The sequence below is a fragment of the Tigriopus californicus genome, chromosome 9 (assembly GCF_007210705.1).
Source record: "Tigriopus californicus strain San Diego chromosome 9, Tcal_SD_v2.1, whole genome shotgun sequence".
In the NCBI taxonomy this organism is placed as follows: domain Eukaryota; kingdom Metazoa; phylum Arthropoda; class Copepoda; order Harpacticoida; family Harpacticidae; genus Tigriopus; species Tigriopus californicus.
In genome coordinates, this window is record NC_081448.1 from 3873409 (window position 1) to 3890306 (window position 16898).

The 16898-nt window shown below is 47.8% G+C and overlaps 4 protein-coding genes across 5 annotated transcripts in view; 2 read left to right on the top strand and 2 right to left on the bottom strand.

The window, feature by feature from the left end:
* The first annotated feature begins 1282 nt into the window (after window positions 1-1282).
* Window positions 1283-3955, top strand: LOC131886630 (protein SAND-like). 2 transcript variants are annotated; one of them, XM_059235019.1, is made up of 5 exons: window positions 1327-1862; window positions 2205-3136; window positions 3202-3322; window positions 3403-3684; window positions 3760-3955. In XM_059235019.1, exons 1-5 carry the CDS (start codon window positions 1560-1562, stop codon window positions 3898-3900), a joined length of 1779 nt encoding a protein of 592 aa, XP_059091002.1. In that variant the 5' UTR covers window positions 1327-1559; the 3' UTR covers window positions 3901-3955. The 2 variants fall into 2 exon arrangements, with proteins under 2 accessions (XP_059091003.1, XP_059091002.1); XM_059235020.1 differs by lacking the exon at window positions 3760-3955 and having other exon boundaries at window positions 1283-1862; window positions 3202-3341; window positions 3403-3662.
* LOC131886632 (cytochrome b-c1 complex subunit 6, mitochondrial-like) lies at window positions 3956-5742 on the bottom strand. The gene is made up of 2 exons (XM_059235021.1): window positions 5582-5742; window positions 3956-4322 (listed from the first exon to the last, which is right to left on the bottom strand). The coding sequence occupies exon 2, from the start codon at window positions 4318-4320 to the stop codon at window positions 4048-4050; it is 273 nt and encodes a 90-aa protein (XP_059091004.1). The 5' UTR covers window positions 4321-4322; window positions 5582-5742; the 3' UTR covers window positions 3956-4047.
* Window positions 5743-7266: 1524 nt separating this feature from the next.
* On the top strand, window positions 7267-13840 carry LOC131887260 (histone-lysine N-methyltransferase SETD1-like). Its single transcript, XM_059235814.1, has 8 exons — window positions 7267-8109; window positions 8177-8685; window positions 8881-10065; window positions 10132-10267; window positions 10336-10608; window positions 10680-12437; window positions 12950-13207; window positions 13297-13840. Exons 1-8 carry the CDS (start codon window positions 7801-7803, stop codon window positions 13468-13470), a joined length of 4602 nt encoding a protein of 1533 aa, XP_059091797.1. The 5' UTR covers window positions 7267-7800; the 3' UTR covers window positions 13471-13840.
* LOC131887263 (mediator of RNA polymerase II transcription subunit 21-like) overlaps window positions 13732-16898 on the bottom strand; it is a 15901-nt gene continuing 12734 nt past the window's right edge. The window contains exons 2-4 of the mRNA XM_059235817.1: window positions 16845-16898; window positions 16119-16269; window positions 13732-15109 (exon numbers count right to left, since the gene is read on the bottom strand). Of these exons, the coding sequence (XP_059091800.1) occupies window positions 14808-15109; window positions 16119-16269; window positions 16845-16886 (495 nt within the window). The 5' untranslated portion in view covers window positions 16887-16898 and the 3' untranslated portion in view covers window positions 13732-14807. The remainder of the gene's footprint in view (window positions 15110-16118; window positions 16270-16844) is intronic.

Here is a 16898-nt window from a genome sequence, read left to right on the forward strand (position 1 = left end):
ACGGTGCATCTTGGATCAGGGCAAGTTTCCCTCTTCTCTGAAGCTAGCTCATGTTGTTCCAATTTTCAAAGGGGGAAATAAGTCGCTCCTCAGTAACTATAGGCCAATTTCTCTCACTTCGAATATTGCGAAGGTATTTGAGAAGATATGAAGTCCAAACTTGTTGAATTTTTTAAAGTTAATGAAGTCCTTCCTCCAAGACGGCATGGGTTCCGAGCACATTTCTGATTGAACATATAGAGCAGGTTATTGAGGGACTAGAGAGCCATGAATCAGTCGAAGTAGGTTATCTTGACTTTGCCAAGGCCTTTGGTAAAGTAGATCATGGCCTTTTGTTGAATAGACTTCATGACATTGGGATCCAAGGCAAGGTTCCCAATTGGATAAGAAGTTTCATTCAGGATGGGAAACAAATTGTTAAGGTCGAGGGATCCCTTTGTGACATGCATGATGTTAAGTCAGGTATTCCCCAGGGCTCCATCTTAGGGCGCCTCCTTTTTATAATATTCGTTGCCCCGCTTCAGAGGCTGTATGTTACTGCCAGTCTCTCTTCTTATGCTGACGAGACAAATTTAGTTTCTGGTAGGAATACCCACGGCGAACACCGTGTATATCATATTTGCTAAATAACACCAGACCCTTAGCAAGTAAGATGGCGCCACATACATTTAATGAAGCACCAGGTCACCTTCTTAAACAAAACTAGTTAAAGGTAATCTTAATAGCAATCAAAAATGGCCTGTCACTTTGATCTATACCCAATAGCGCTTAACTTGTACCGAAAAAAAACTAGTCTAGTTACATACAAGTTTTCTAATTTATACTTGCAATACATTGAATTTCAAAAGGTCCCTTCATTTTAGTTTCAATCATTGTTCAAGTAACACGCAATCAATAGGAGAATATCACTGTTTGAGCTATTTGACATGAGTATATCAGCATTATATTTTGCTGAAAGTCACAATGCCGCAAAAGTGATGATAGTAATTTTTCTAATCGAATTGTTCCCAACGTGACTTTAGCTCTTTCTCTTTCTCTTGTTCAATATACATATATGTATAGTGGCTCTTAATCTTGTTTCTTAGGTGTTGGCTAAACCCTGACCGAGCTCCCGGTTAACCCTTTGGTCAGAAGTCGTCACTTTGTAATCCATCGCTTTGATCTATAATTTTGAGCTGAACTTCCCAAATGTTTGTCTCTGCATTTTTTAACAAATGTTTCTTTTCCGCCTCCACTTCACCAGTCCAGCTAGCTATTAGTTGCTCTTTGTTAAGTTTATTTGACCTCTTTCCAATGCATACCCATGCATTTGATGGCTTTGACGGCCCCTTTTTCGCCTGTTGCGAGTCAGTCTCAAGTCAGCCTCCAGTCAGTCAGTCGCTAGTCTCTCTGCTCTACCAGTAGTGAGTAGTCATCATCAGTTGTCAAATACTCGAAGCGAAGTTGCCAAAACCTCCCCTGCTTCCTTCTTTCCATCCACTTCCATCCACAATTAACACACTCTTGACACTTTGCTCTCCTGGGCATTCCATTGCATTCAATTCCTGCTCAGGCGAGCGATGGCCACGCCCTCCGGTGCCTGGCCCGCCCTGGCCTCGCCTATCCCGACCTCCACCGATATGGAACCCACCGAAGCCATCGGGGTGGGCGAACGCCTCTTCGCCACCACGCCTTCCGGGCGGAATTATCTTTCGGATTTCATGCACTCCCAGGAGCCTATCGACCCCGATCACGATGAGGATGAGGCGGATTTGACAGCGGAGGCGGCAGAGGATTATCGTTTGAGCACCACCCATATGACAGGATCACTCCATGAACTTCAAGAAGACGCCGTTATCAAAGATGATAAAACTCAACAAGAGGTAAACCCATCATCATCTGCTCAATCACTACCCACCGACTACGTATGTACGGCTCTAACTTGATCCATCCGACGGTCAGTACAGTTCATACTTATCAGAGATATCGGGCAGTAAATAAGTTGATAACAATCTATCTTGAACGGACTGGGGGAACAATGGTCGAGGCGATCGAAGACGCCTTGAAGCATGGATTGGTACGAAACTAGGACTGACACAATCAAGAACTACATGTCAGGGATTGTAGATTTTCCACATTTTTCTCCCAATGATCTTGGCTGATATCTTGAATGTTATCCTTGTCTCAAAACAGATACATGAGCTCAAATTTGGTCCTTTACGTAGGTAGCGGAAGTGATGCAGAGGAGCATGGAGGCTTGTCAAATCAATCCGGACACCGTGTCCCGCTTGAGCTCGCCGCGCAAAAGGTCGTCCGCCTCACCCGCCCTCAGCCCTGAGCTCGACACCGACGACGAAGATGACGACGACGACGACGACGACTTTGAAGACGCTCAAGAGTCGTTGAGTCCCAGCCAAAAGAGGCTCGAGAGTCAGTCCTCGTCGGTGCCCGATCCCGGCATCATGAACTCACCCACGTGGCGACAACAGCGCAAACACGTGTTCGTTCTGTCCGAATCCGGCAAGCCCATTTTCAGCCAACACGGCGATGAGGACGAACTGGCCTCGCTCATGGCTGTTATGCAGGCCATGGTCTCGTACGTGATCGATATGGGCGACGTCTTGAAGAGCATGAGTGCCGGGGGTAAACAGATCGCGTTCTTGCATAAAGGACCGCTCATTTTGGTGGCTGTCACGCAAGGCAACGAGAGTGCCAGCCAATTGGCCGTTCAGCTCACTTATGTGTACCACCAGATCTTGTCCATTCTCACGTTGGGCCAATTAACGCGGATCTTTGAGCGCAAACCGGGCTTTGATCTCCGGAAGATGTTGGCGGGCTCGGAGAGGCTCATCCAGAGCCTGGTTCGAGCCATGGACTCGGATCCGAGCTTCATGCTGTCGGCCGTGAGAGTCCTGCCCTTGGCCCAAGCCATCCGGGATGATATCACAAAGACCGTGATTCAATCCTGTCAGAAGATCAAGAACCTCGTGTTTGCCATCATGATCGCGGACAATAAACTGGTGGCTCTAATTCGGATGAAGAAGTACTACATTCATCCGGCCGATCTTCACTTGTTGCTGAATCTAGTGAATACCACAGAGTCTTTCAAGCATTCCGAGGCGTGGTTACCTATTTGTCTCCCCAAATTTGATCCCAGGTAAGAATCAGACCAACATGCCCTCCAATGTGTGTAATGAACTAATATTTTGTGTACCATTGTAGCGGGTTCGTCCACGCCCATATCTCTTATTTGTCAGATGATTGCCAGGCTTGTCTACTTATGATCACCGCCGAGCGGGATATCTTCTTCGAAGTATCCGAAGCCAAAGGCAAGATTGTTGAAGTAAGCAAGGATCAGAGAGGTCAATATTCAACCTTGAAATACAAATCTCTTTTTGTAACTGCCTCGTTCGTCTCTCGCAGGTCATGACCAAAAACAATACTCTCCTGCCCATTTCCGAAAGCATGACGAAATCGAAGGAAACTCCGGCGGATCTCGACTTTCCCGAATTGCGACACTTTCTCTACAAATCTAGAAGTGCGGCTCAATTCACCTCGCCCATTGCGGCCACCGCATACCAAGACGAGAAAGATGCCGATCGTCTGCACGGGATCTACTTAGAAATGCAGCACCAGCTCCACTCGCCGCATCGTCCCTTGAAACTGATTTATCGCGGAGATTCGCAGGAAAACGTCTTGGGCTGGGTAAGACCATGCCAGTGATGAATGCTTGGCTGTCAAAAGTAATCGTCAATAACCCTCGATTGGGCTCTTTTTTAGGTGACGCAAACTTTCGAATTGTACGCCGCATTTTCACCCGATGCCACCAAGGCCACAGCCATCAAGACTATAAACGCAGTGTTGAAATGGTGTAAGAAGGAGGAAACCTCACTGTTCATCTTGAATGCCCCCACTTTTTGAGCTGACCGATTTTTCATTCACCCCCAATAAAGACACGCTTGACGCACCCATAACATTTCCGGAATGACCCTACTGAAATGGACTAAATATATTCAATATAGGTTGTGGATGTCCTCAGGGAGTAATAACGAGGGCATTGCCGGGCGATCATTTCATATGTTTAAAAATGTCCTTGGACGCGCAGTGGTCCACGCAATGGTAGAAGTCGAGGATTTCTTCAAAACAGGTCTCCGTGGTCTCATTCTTGGACTTGACCCGCTGATTGCACTCGTCCAAGCGGTCCTTGTACTTGGTGCAATGCTCCTCGCCACACTTCTCCTTGATGATCACGGCCATGTCAATGGGCTCCTCCTCTTCCTCCTCCTCCTCCTCTTCGGCCTTCAGCTTGGGTACGATCTTTTCCATCTTTTCGGCAGCCATGACTGGAACATCGACAAAATTATTCTGATCAGAAAAAGAGTACTAAACGTCATTGGAAAAACTGTGGTGCCAACCAATGACTAATCGCTCATTCCATGGCTCTTGGAGTTCATCCTAGGCTGTGTTTCTTTCAGGGGCATCTCCCAACAATTAAACATTGATTGGGCATTGGTTGGTTGTTCTGCAGTTTCTCTTTTTGTTGGGAGTTGCAGTACGGATCGGGGCAAAAAAGCCATCCAATGCACCCCAAGACAGACTTCAGAACAACAAGTGACAACGGTTGAATGGATTTGTTCCATCAAAACTGTGTGAAAATCTATCGCTGGGGTTTAGAAGTTCGTTCCATTGGTTCATATATAGGGGTGCGACATCTGGCAAAGAATATGTTAAGCCCAAAAAGTGGTTCACTTGCAATTTGCTAGATTTTCTAGTCGATTTGCTATATTCCATTTCATTTGACACTCTTTTACAAAAAAAAATGAGCAAATTGAAGTGAGCTATCAATTATGAGCCAAAAGAGTGTTTCTATGAGTTTGAGGTCAGTAAAGGTCTACTCTAAGGCAGGTCTGATATAATTAAAGGGCCTGAAAGACTAAATATTACACTGAATATGTTTCAATTTATACCTGAAGCTACCAACGTATTATTGAAAGTTGTTTCGACCGTAATGCAATTTCCTTGACAGCAAGGCAAAAAGTGTAACGGACGGAAATTCTTTTGAGGCTTAAAAGTTCTTCTTTATGAGCCAGAAACTTGCACCCCTAGTCATATCGCCAAAATATATATTCAGTGTAAGCATTTTAAATAGAAAACGATAGGGAGAGAGAGACGTGCCGTAAATGATGAAAGGCTGTCTTGGTTGGTGCAAAGTAGGCGAAGTCGTCCCAATTAAACATTGGACCAAGACTCCAGTTGGCTGTTTTCACTGTTTGACCCCGAAATTGCCCAAATCTGGTCCAATACTTGGCTTGAAACATACAGGCTCTATTCCCTAAGGAATTCATTTGAGACGGCCAATCAAGTGTCATACATATCTTGACAGTATCCCTCTCTCCCTGAAGCCATGCTCCTGCCAACTTGATGAGTCCTTTGCCTGGGATATTGACCCACTTTATTCTTGTGGTGCCCTAACCTATTTTGGGGTGGGCTTTTGGGGGTAATGTACTCCTGGGTAGTTTAGTGTATCACTTTGTTCATTGATGTTTTATTGTCAGCCGAAACCAAAGGCTAATATCAATTTGGTTGTCCAATAAAATCTCACCTAAGTTTTAGAGGGATATCCTGATGAGAGAAGCGAGAGATCCCAACGACAAGGCCCACAAGTCCAATGAGCACGTCTAGCTTGTCCTTGTTGTGAGGAGGAAGATGGCTGCATCATCAGCTGCAACAACAGCTAAATCAGCTGAGCGACGGCACGCACCAAAAGTGACTAAAAGCCAAAATTCGGGCTTGGATATTTCTAATTGGATGGGCAGAGATTTTGGAAAAAAATGAAACAGGCATTTTGGACAATTCGTTTATATGTTTGCTGAGGGCCAGGATTCTTTTTATGAAAAAAATGGAAGGATCGTTTGCATTTTCGAACGGACTAGTATTCTCTGGGCCAAGTAACAATAAGACCCTTCTCCCGAGTTGATGTCATGAATTTTCACCGGCTGATTGGGCAATAGCGGCTGACAAGTAAAAGATGGAAAGCTTGAATGTGATTGTTCTGATCTAAAGTCTGGACTGCATCATTGGTTGAACGAGGTCATGGATGAGACTAGCTTTGATGCAGTTTGACGGACTCCAACATGAATGTACTCATTTACACATGCGTAGTGGAGCAAAGTGCCGCATAAGTCAATCGGTCAAAACCTCTGTTTGCTACTAGTTGACTTAGATTTATCAACCAGTTTGAGAATTTCTTTGTGATAATTTGGATTTGATGATACGGATGGTAAGGTCGAGCCCGCCTATCTAGGCCCTGGCTCATAAGTGTTCTGGCCAAATGGAAGACGGCAATCTTTGACGTCAACTTGTTAGGGTGGGCTGAAGGGCTGTTGACATTCATCTCTGTTTTGACATGTCTCTGTGGGATTTGTTTTGGGTCCGTGTTTACCAGCCAATTCTACTTTAGAACTAGAAGGTCACCAATTCAGACCGTCAAAATTGATGACGTTGATGAATATGCACATAAATGATGGCAGGATGTATAGGTGGATGGCTCGATATTTTTGAAGGAATAACAAATGGTAGGGCTCAGCTCCAAAGTCTTATCTGTCCCTCAGCTCCAATTTACAGAAGGAGTGTCATGTTGGAAGGCTCAATAAACATCTTATGACATGCTTAAAAAGACTGAAACGTCGGAACAGCACTGCACTCTTTGAACTTAAACTCCCAAGAGCGAGGGAAACCCACTCTGGAGGATAGAGTACCAAGCATTTCTATGTTGGTTATGATATTATCAATTACTCTCAATGTTGAACACCTGAAGTCATTTAGCTAACTGTGCAATAATGAATGGAAAATTTATTCATGTTAGTCCAATGTTGGCTCTTCATCATGTTAGGCCCATAAAAAAATACCGTTCATGCAACTCATGTGATTGGGATTGGCCAGGCAACATAACCAATCAAATTTCAGTTAGGTCCTACAACCAAATTGAGGATGTGTTGGGGCTTTTCTGGCATGGGAAACCGAGGTCATGGCCGAGCTCATTGTCGTTATTGGACAATACAAGGATCAAGGATGGCATAATAATTAAGTGGTTCATGGCCAAGCAATGGATTTCAGTGTCGACATCATATCAGGACCAATCAGCCATTATGAGCCAGGGTCGGCCAATTCAGCCTCATTTTGTTCCTCTGCGCTAACCCACCTGAGGTTTTTGGCTCGCAACCTCTTCGATATTGGGGTGGTAAAACTGGTAGAACGGTCCCATCGCCGTCCATCCAAAACAGAGTGGCATCCATCCATCCATCCATCCAGTGACCGACCGACCGACCGCCCGACTGATCCACTCCTCCATCCACTCACTGGCTGATTCATTGTGCCAACATCAGCTAACACCAGCTAACACTAACCAACACCAGCAAATCCGCCCAACCACTCAGCAGCCCACCCATCAGCCCCACAGCCTCGCAGCCCGCCCAGACAGTCAGCCCGCCATCTAGATCTGGCCTCCGCCTGCTTGAAAGCAAACCCGCCTACCCGCCTACCCGCCACTCCTCCTAGCCCAGTTTCATCCCGCCTTCCTATTATTGACTGTGATTAGACGGGCGCTGAGGAGGCTGGCACGCCCGTCAGTCAACACAAACACAATCACAGACGAGTGGCTTATCGCTGATTACCTCCCCTGGGTCACGCCCACTCACCCCGATTGATTGGCCGGTTGAGTGAGTCGTCACTGACGCTGGGCCCGGTCTCCATGTCCCGCCCTTGGGCTGGTGGGCGGTCCGGCACGTCTCCGGGGGAAGGACGACGCTAGCTGGATTGGCTATGAGTGTCCCTCCCCCCGCGCCGGCCGTCGGTCCTCCGGCGGGCGGTATGGGTCAGGGCCCGCCCACTATGGGCCCCTCCCATCATCTGATCAACGCCCAGGGTCCGCCCGGCAAATGGCATTCCTTCAAGCTGTTGGTGGACCCGCATATTCACCGAGGCGCGCCCAAAATGGTGCGGTATGACGGGGCCACTGTCCCTGGCAACCCGCATCATATCCCGCCCACGCCCATGGACCCGCGCAAGAAACTACCCAGCGCACTTTGGCGCCGTTTGGAGCCCATGGATTTGCCCGTGCCACGGTTAAAGGTGAATACACGGGTGGCCCGGTGCACCGGATTGCATTAATACTTCATGTTCCCATGTTCCATTGCAGATTGATGAGCATTACATCGGGGAACCGCCCAAAGTGGAGGTGACCATCGAAAATCTGAACGACAATGTGGACCAGCACTTTTTGAATTCGCTCATCGCCAAGTTTGGCGTGGTGGAGGAAATGGTCATCCACTATCATCCCCTCTCCCGTAAGCATTTGGGCTTGGCTCGCCTCGTGTTCGAGCAGGTCAGCTCGGCCAAGGCCTGTGTGGCCAGTTTGCATAGCAAGTCCGTTATGGGCAAGTGTCTCAATTGCTACATCGACCCTTTCGGCCGATCGTGTCGGCAAATGTTCCAAGATCTCACCGCCGACAAGAAACCCGAGGAGTCGGACGGTGCATTGCTCCTCACCGAGAACGAGACCGACTCGGAAATCCGCGGTGCTGCGCGGTTGAGTCCGGTGATAGAGCCGGACGGCGGGCGCGGTGGACGGGAGCCCGGCCGGCGAGATTCGCGCGATCGACGACGGAATAGCCGCGACAGCCGTGATAGGCGCAACAAATCCGATCGGTAAGACTGTTCATGAACCCCAGTGGGAATTATGTTAGCTTGTCATGAATTGACATCTCCACATCTCAAGTACAAAAGATGTATTCGAATGAGTCGAAATGGGCTAAAACCCAATGCTCAGATGAATCCATAACGTGTAATTTATTTTTTTGATAAGATGACGGGTCTTCAATAACAATGGTTTGGATTACTTAGGGAATGGTCGAATGACAGCCACGATCTCTGGCGGGGTAATGGATCCCACCATCCTCGAACCCATCATCGGCAGTCCTCGCATGAGTATGCGCATCCGCCCATCCTCGGCGCCTCCTCCGTGGTGCCTCATGCCCCACCCCCGCCTCCGCCACCTCTACCGCCTCCACCTCCGGCCGTCCTTGGCCCTGCACCCGATGTACCTGATCGTCCACCGCCCTCTGCCTCGTCCGAGCTGTATCAGCCCACTTCCTACGACCCCAACTACGAAAAGCCGGAATACTGGCTCCAGCAAGCCCAAAACTACGCCGCCGCCGCCTCGGTCCATGCCGCTCATTTGACCCAGCCTCATCCGGGTGATCTGTCCCAGATGCCTCCCTCCATGGAAATGGGCCAAACCCTACCAGTGCCCTCGGACGTGCCCGGGGTGCTTAAAGAGGCCATAGACGCACCTCCCGTCCCATCCGAGGACCAAAGTGAGGGTGAACACAAACTCGATCTGGACACGCGGCTCAAGATGCTGATGAAGGACAAGAGTGTGCCCGCGTTCTTGCTGCAAGAGCTCAATGCTGAATCCGAAAGTGAATCGGAGAAGGAAGACAAACTTGCGGCCCCGTTGCCGACTGTAAGCGGCATGACTGCTGATATGACTGAACTACCCCAAGTGTTCCCACTTCAACCCGATGAAGTGCCTTTGGATCGGGCTCCCTCACCATTCTTGTCATCCCAGCATTATTTAACCTGTCATAAGGATTGGTTGGCCGAGAGGAGGCGCAAGATCGCTCTAGAGATGGGCGGAGTCCAAAGCGCCCTCAGCGAGTTCCATACCGGTCGACCCAAGCGAGCTGGTTCTCGCAATTCCGATCAGATGTCGCTTTCCAGTTTGTCCAGTGGGGATAACAACATTCTGGAGCAAGGACCCGACGCCTATGCCGCACCTCCTTACGGCTATTACCCGCCTCCGGTCCCAGGCGGTGCAGTTCCACCTGGCTATCCCGCCAATGGAACATGGCCGCCACCTCAAGGAGATTACTTTGGACAATACCCGTATGCAGGAAATAATGGAACGGACTTTGCTTTAGGCGAGGGCCATTACGGCCATGATGGTTGGTCGGACCCGTATGCCCGTTGGGATAATCCGGAGAAAGCCGTCAAATCCTCTAAAGACGCCTATAGGGACCTGATCAAGTAAGTTCTCGAGAGTGGGTTTTGGTTGACACGAGTAGGGAGGTAATTCGCTTTTTTTTTTTTCAGGGACTCTGTGAGCTGCATTGTGAAAGACCTAAAGCGAACTCTAAGGAAAGATATCAACAAACGCATGTGCGAGACAATTGCGTTTTTCCTATTCGATAAATGGTGGCAGGAGCAGGAGGAAAAGTACAAAAACAGGGTAAGATCACTTGACCCGAAGCTATGATCTGGTCAGCGTTCACTCGTGGCCATGCTTTTGTTTCTTAGAATCAAAGATTGCAATCCAAAGTGGACATGTCAGCCTCTGAAGCGAATAGAATAACCCCGTTCGTGCCCTCCAAGACGAATGCTGAAAAAGCCGCTCCCAAAACGGATTCACCCACGAAGTTGTCCAAGGCCGAAGACATCACGAACTTTTTCGACAAACAACGTGAAAACATGGACTCGGCGACCAATAGCGCAATGGGTGGAGCTTTCGGGAAAGGAGGAAGTTTGGGGTTCAGCTTCCGGGGAATCATTCCCAAGTTGCCCTCTTTCAAGGTATGATTTCTCGCCAATTTACAAAAGAAATGCTCTTGCCGTGTATAATTGATTTGGTTTCTTCATAATAGAAAAAGTCATCGATGAAGGATCGCAAAAAGTCTGCCGCCGACGCGAAAAATCGATCGAGACGAGATTCCTCGGACGAGGATCGGGAGAACCGGCCTTCGTCCGCCTCGTCCTCCAAGCATCATAAGAAAGTGTCAGACAAACTCAAGGATCACGAGAAGCGCCGTGAGAAGCGACTGGAGCATAAGAAGAAGGAAGAGCAGAAGAAGAGAGACGAGGAGGCCGATGACAAGACCAAACCCGTGCTCTCGACGCAATCGTCCAGCAATTCGACCGTGGATCCGAAGCACAAGAAGACCTTGTCCTCCATTTACAGTGCCATATATTCAGCCTCCAGCGAGGACGACGACGAAGCCGTTGTGAAGAGCAGTGGCAGTGATTCCAAACCGAGATCCAAGGTTCTGACGAAAAAAACCGCCCGATCGAAAGCCAAGGGCTCCGAAGCGTCCTCGGATGTCAGTTCCTCGGTGGAGGACTCATCATCCGAAAATGACTCGGAAGATGAGGAGGAGGACCAAATATCGGTGGCCAGTTCGGGGAGTTCAAAATCGATGACCAACAGCTCCTCTACCACGGTCTCGTCGTCGTCGTCCGGCTCTCCTTCGGAATCATCCCAATCGTCCTCCAGTGGCAATGAAGAAGAGCCCGAAGACATCAAAGAGCTCAAATCTGCCAAAGCCAAGCCCAAACGAAAGGCTTTGGCTCTAGTCGAGGAAACGAATATGGACTCGAGCCATCCAGCTCCTATGCTATCACCGAGCGAGGCCACGGCCCCAAAGCCCGAAATGACCTCGAGCGAAACCGAATCGGACATGGAGAGCCACGTAGAAGGACAAGTGGAACCAGAGCTCATCGCCGAATCAATTGAGGGTGATACGAAGAAGAAGCCCGTGCCGTTGCGGCGAGCCAGTGCCTTGACGGAGAGTGTCCAAATCCCTGAAGAATCTCCCCCTCATATCATGGATCATTGCTACGCCAAACCCCATTCGGCCAGCAAAGAGTATGAGGAGGAGAAGAGCAGCGATAAGGAGTCCTCTCAGTTCGAGAGCCACTTTGCCATGGACCACGGGTACACGAGACCGAGGACGCCACCGGGTCATTCCCCGACCAAAACAGCCGTCAAGGTCGGGAAACCTGCGGTACCCGAGACAGTATCCACTCCGGCTAAAACGGCTCCATCGGCGGTTAAACTCTCGACGCCCAAATCGAGGACCACTTCCAATTCGTCGTCGACAGCCGTGCCGCACGTCCGAGCTCGCACTTTCAAGACTCGCGATCCCAAGGAGCAGTATGAGCTCATCTACCGTTTCTTGACCAAGGGCCTGGATTTGGAAGACATCGGGTATCTAAAACGGAGCTACGAAACCATGCTCACAGACCAGGACAAGAAGCCCAACGTGTGGGTGAACGACACCCATTGGGTGGATCATACCATCACGGACATCCCGAGCCCCGTGAAGAAGCGACGGAAAGACGACTTCTCAAGGCCCCATCCCACGGGATCGTGTCGAACAGAAGGTTATTACAAGATGGACCCGCGCGAGAAGTTGCGAACCAAGTATCATCTACATCGCTCGGAGGGCGATGCTTTCACGCTTCAGGGTACGAAGATCGCCAATTTCGAAGGTTCCGTGACCAAAGGCAAGCTCCAAACGGCCCAGAACTTGTCGAGAGAGGCGAGAAGCAACCAACGGCGACAATTGGCCATCTTGGGCGACGAAGCAGCAACGTCAGACCTCCTGAAATTCAATCAGCTCAAGGTAACGCACGCCACATTAGAGCTTGATTTCACATAGTTTTTGTTTATTGAGCTTAATGAGTCTCTTGTAACTGGAGCTCGGTGTGAAATCCAGCACTTTGGGTGAAGTTGGCTCTTCTTGATAATTGTTTTTAGGCCAACAACATCGGCATTCAATGGTCAAGTTGTTTTTTATCAAGGTTAGGGTGCTGAAGATTATCTGACCGTCATAACCAAGCAATTTCAAAAGAGATTCACTCGTAGCTTTAGTTTTCATATGTCAATGTAGTTTGCAAAATGTCTTTGGTTTTTTTAATCGAAACATTGCAACATGTATTCTTCACATCACAGTTCGGCTACTCCGGTAAAAATGTGTTTCAAAGTTAATACTGAAAAAGCTTGTGCCTCTTCGTCTTCGTAAGTGAAGCCATTCAGTTTTACAAACCCTTTCGAAGCTCTAGTTATACGAATTTATGGTTTTGATTCTTTTTAAGAAATGATTGATGACATTTTATTTTGATTTTTTTTTCCCAGTTCCGTCGCAAGCAGATGACCTTTGGCAAGTCGGCTATCCACGACTGGGGTCTCTTTGCCATGGAAGACATCGGCGCGGATGAGATGGTCATTGAGTACGTGGGTCAAGTGGTTCGGCCGAATTTGTCGGATGTACGCGAGAAGCGCTACGAGCGCCAGGGCATTGGGTCTTCGTATTTGTTCCGGATCGATCTGGATTACGTGGTGGACGCCACCAAATGCGGTAACCTCGCGCGTTTCATCAATCATAGCTGTGATGTAAGTATCAATCACGGACGAGACGCTCCTTGCCGCCAAGAGTTGAGGGTTACGTGCAATCCCCACATTGTTTTTGCCTCTCCTTCCAGCCCAATTGTTATGCCAAAGTCATTACTGTGGAAGGCGAAAAGAAGATCGTGATCTACTCGAAGCAACCCATTGGCATGGGCGAGGAGATCACGTACGATTACAAGTTCCCCATCGAAGACGAGAAGATCCCTTGTTTGTGCGGGGCGAATAATTGTCGCAAATATCTCAACTAAAGGACGATCGACGACAAGTCTACAACTTCTACTGTGGCGACATAAGTTTCCCCGACATTCGATCCATCTCGGATCCCCATCTCAGTCATCCGAAACCGCCAACCAGGAAAAAGCACCAACGCGTTTTACATTACAGTACAAGATGAACCAAGCAAGCAGATTATCGATGTCACCACTATCATTATTAATATTACAATTACTCCTGTTTGCGCTCTCACCTTCATACCCCGCCCTCTGCGACACCCACACATGAAGACTTGCTTGGCCCACTATGAAATGGTATATTTCATGAAGCCATTTGACAAACAAACACTTCTTTCAGATAAATCACAATAAAATAATAGGCTAAAGACCATTATGTAAATGTGAACAGTTCGTGCTGCCTTCGTTTCTCTTTATTACTACGAGACTGATGGATTTATAGGAGGAGGGGTGAGCTAATTGCCGGTTGATTTGGTCAAGAAATGTCGTCTCCTCCAAGTCGTGATGACATCAGCAAAATATGTGCCAGAATCATCACTAGTAGGAGAGCAATAATATTGATTTGCAGTATTTTTGTTGAGAATGATGATAATGATCAGGATAATAATTGTTCATAATAACTTGATGATTCTATGTTCTCTTGACAAAAGGAAAGAATAGAACTGGGTGTGTCTGTTTGTGTCGGTTGATTGTTGCAATAAAGCCCAAACGGTTTGTCAAAGAGGGGAGAGTTGATTTGTGGATCGCTCCAAGGAAAAAGTGGAAGGTGGGTGGGAATGAACATGGCGTAACAAATATTGAGGAATTTGACAGCTCGACTTTCAACGATTCGACGATCGCTCTCTCGGATCAAGTGGAAATAGTGTAATATGCCGCAAACACGGCCACGAGAAAGGCCGTGATCATAGTGAGGAAATCCATGATGGGCGGCTGCCGCTCGGGCGGGTAAAATTTTTGGGAGTCCGAATTCCGCGATCGCCAACCCGAGCGATATTTGGAACGCGGTGACACTTCACAGAACTCTTCGTCCTCTCGCAAAAGGACAGCTTGATCATTGGTCAAGATCCCCCCGTCGTCATCGTCGTCGTCATCATCATCATCATCGTCCTCGTCCAACTCACTCGGATCGATGGATTCGCTGCAATCGTTCTCTTCGTCCTCAAACTCTTCTTCCAAGTCCCGGGGGATCTCAGGGACCTCGGGATTCCGCGGATCATCCCCTGGCGACGAGGAGCTCAAATCTTGGACACGACGACGCACATCCATGACAACAGTTCAAAAGCGTAGTCTCGGCGAAATCGCTCGGAATCAAACCCGCACTGAATTCAGCACACGAAGAAATCGGACACAATCCTCTAGTGAGCAGCAGCGTGAGCGATGTAGGAGTTGGAGTTGGCAGCGGTGACTTCGAGTTTCTGGATCTCCAATTGGGATTGGGCTATGTCATGGAGAGCGGATTGGATCTCCTGTAGGATGGCCTCACCTTGTTGGACCACATCCTCGAGCTTTTGAGCGGCTTCTTGGTTATCCTTTTCCAGTTTCTGTAAGGAGGAGGCTTGGAGCTCACTCGAGGATTCCTCGGCCGGTAAAGAGTCGATCAGGATCTCAATATCTTTGGCGGTCCGCGCGATCAATTGAGCAAACAAGCTTGTGTGATCTGCAACATCAATGGAAACTAATGAAAGTTCAAGGCTCCCTTTGTTCGAGATCAGGACACTTGGTAAAAATTGATCACTTGTACCTTCAAGAAAAACCATCTACTTTTCATGTAAAATTTGGCTACCTTGAACAAAGAACAAGTGAATTTTTGTCATGAATTTTTGAGGGTGCTAGGGTTGAAGAGGTGACGTTCGCCCGGCCAAGAAAGCTAGCCATCACATCGTTCAATCAATTTCTTCCGATAGGTAGGCTCATGTTTGTATCATATAGGTCTAAAAATTTCCTAACAAAGACAAAGGAAAGAATCGAACCGGGGACCTCTCTCTTGCTAGGAAACTACGCGAAGCACTTTTGCCACCACATTGCTTCTCTACAATGGCTTTTCCCGACACCTACTTATAAATTAGAACTTTAACCTCACATGTGGTGTGTAGATTTTACCGAGAATGAAAATCCACTCACCTGAGCACTACATCAAGTGATGATGGATAGGTATTCTGGGTAGCGTTGACACTTCATTTCCCGGGTAAAAGTTTTGATTTAAAAAAAAAAAGACTTGTGCTGGCCAAAATCTTGGTTGACTAATGAGCAAGTAAAATTGATCGGATTCCTAAAGTCTGAAGACACCAGACAAATAGAGCAGTCAAACAATATAATATTATGTTATTTGATAGATTGTCATATATTTAAACTGAAAATAGGTTTTTTGTTGTATTAGGCCATATTTCTCGATGGAAAAGCCGGAAGATTAAATACGGTTCACCATCTACTTCTCAAATATCATGTTACCTACTAGAACAAGTCTGACAATGATGGTCAAAGTATTTTGTCGATTTTTACGCCACAAAAGAATCAGAAAACAGCCTAATAATGTAAGATAAGTAGAAGCAAGTTGTTTGATACATTGGCATATGCCTTCTGTCATTTTTTTCGCATTGGTGAATATCCATAGTAACGATGGTTCACGAAAAGAGGATCACTTTCATAGCATATTTACGACAAAGTACCTTCATGTTGCTGCTGAATTTGCTGTTGTTGTTGAGGCTGAGGTGTGGCGGATTGCGATTTGCCGGATGGATGAGCCCCTAGTCCGTTGAAGGGCGTAGGCGTGGCGCACTGTTGCAGAATGCCCAAGGAATTGGTAAAATTGTCCGCTTGCTAAACAGGTGATAGTAGAGATTAGGGAAGACATGAAGAAATAAAACAGCCATTAAGACGGAATCTCCAGAATAGATCGAGGATAGTTGCCCATGGATAAACTGGGCGGGGTTTATACCACGTGGTGGCCTGCCTATATATTTCAGAGACACGCCCTAGTTACAAGCCATCATCTTAAAGATAGTAGGCTCATGACCAAAAATATCATTGGCTATCTCAATCTGGGGTGGCCATGACCATGTCTCCAATTTCCCATGATGCCCAATCAGCACCTCAGCACCTTTCGAGCATTCTCAACTGGGCCTCAACGATCATGAGAGAGCACTCTTTCAATCGAGGGTCTACGTATTAAGCAACCCACGAACTAGACCAGGCCCGAAGTTCTGACCTAGTCGTTCCAACTGCATCATTATCAGCATCACATGGCGGCCGCCCATCTCTTGGCGGGCACAACACACTCGACTGATTTGAACTTGCCCTATGAGCTCTGCATCTATTCATTGTCCAACTTCATTGGCCAGCCAATCAGTCAGTCAGGCAGCCATGGATGAGATTCGGAGAAGGATTGACCTCACCTTATTGACAGCGTCCTGGAGCTGGGTCAGGCGATCCGCCATGCTAGGCGCCAG

Coding starts and splice junctions, on each gene's coding strand:
- LOC131887260 (XM_059235814.1), top strand. CDS start 7,801: ATGAGTGTCCCTCCCCCCGCGCCGGCCGTCGGTCCTCCGGCGGGCGGT. Junction 8,110..8,176: donor TGCCCGTGCCACGGTTAAAG/GTGAATACACGG, acceptor GTTCCATTGCAG/ATTGATGAGCATTACATCGG. Junction 8,686..8,880: donor AGGCGCAACAAATCCGATCG/GTAAGACTGTTC, acceptor TGGATTACTTAG/GGAATGGTCGAATGACAGCC.
- LOC131886630 (XM_059235019.1), top strand. CDS start 1,560: ATGGCCACGCCCTCCGGTGCCTGGCCCGCCCTGGCCTCGCCTATCCCG. Junction 1,863..2,204: donor ATGATAAAACTCAACAAGAG/GTAAACCCATCA, acceptor TCCTTTACGTAG/GTAGCGGAAGTGATGCAGAG. Junction 3,323..3,402: donor CCAAAGGCAAGATTGTTGAA/GTAAGCAAGGAT, acceptor CGTCTCTCGCAG/GTCATGACCAAAAACAATAC.
- LOC131886632 (XM_059235021.1), bottom strand. CDS start 4,320: ATGGCTGCCGAAAAGATGGAAAAGATCGTACCCAAGCTGAAGGCCGAA.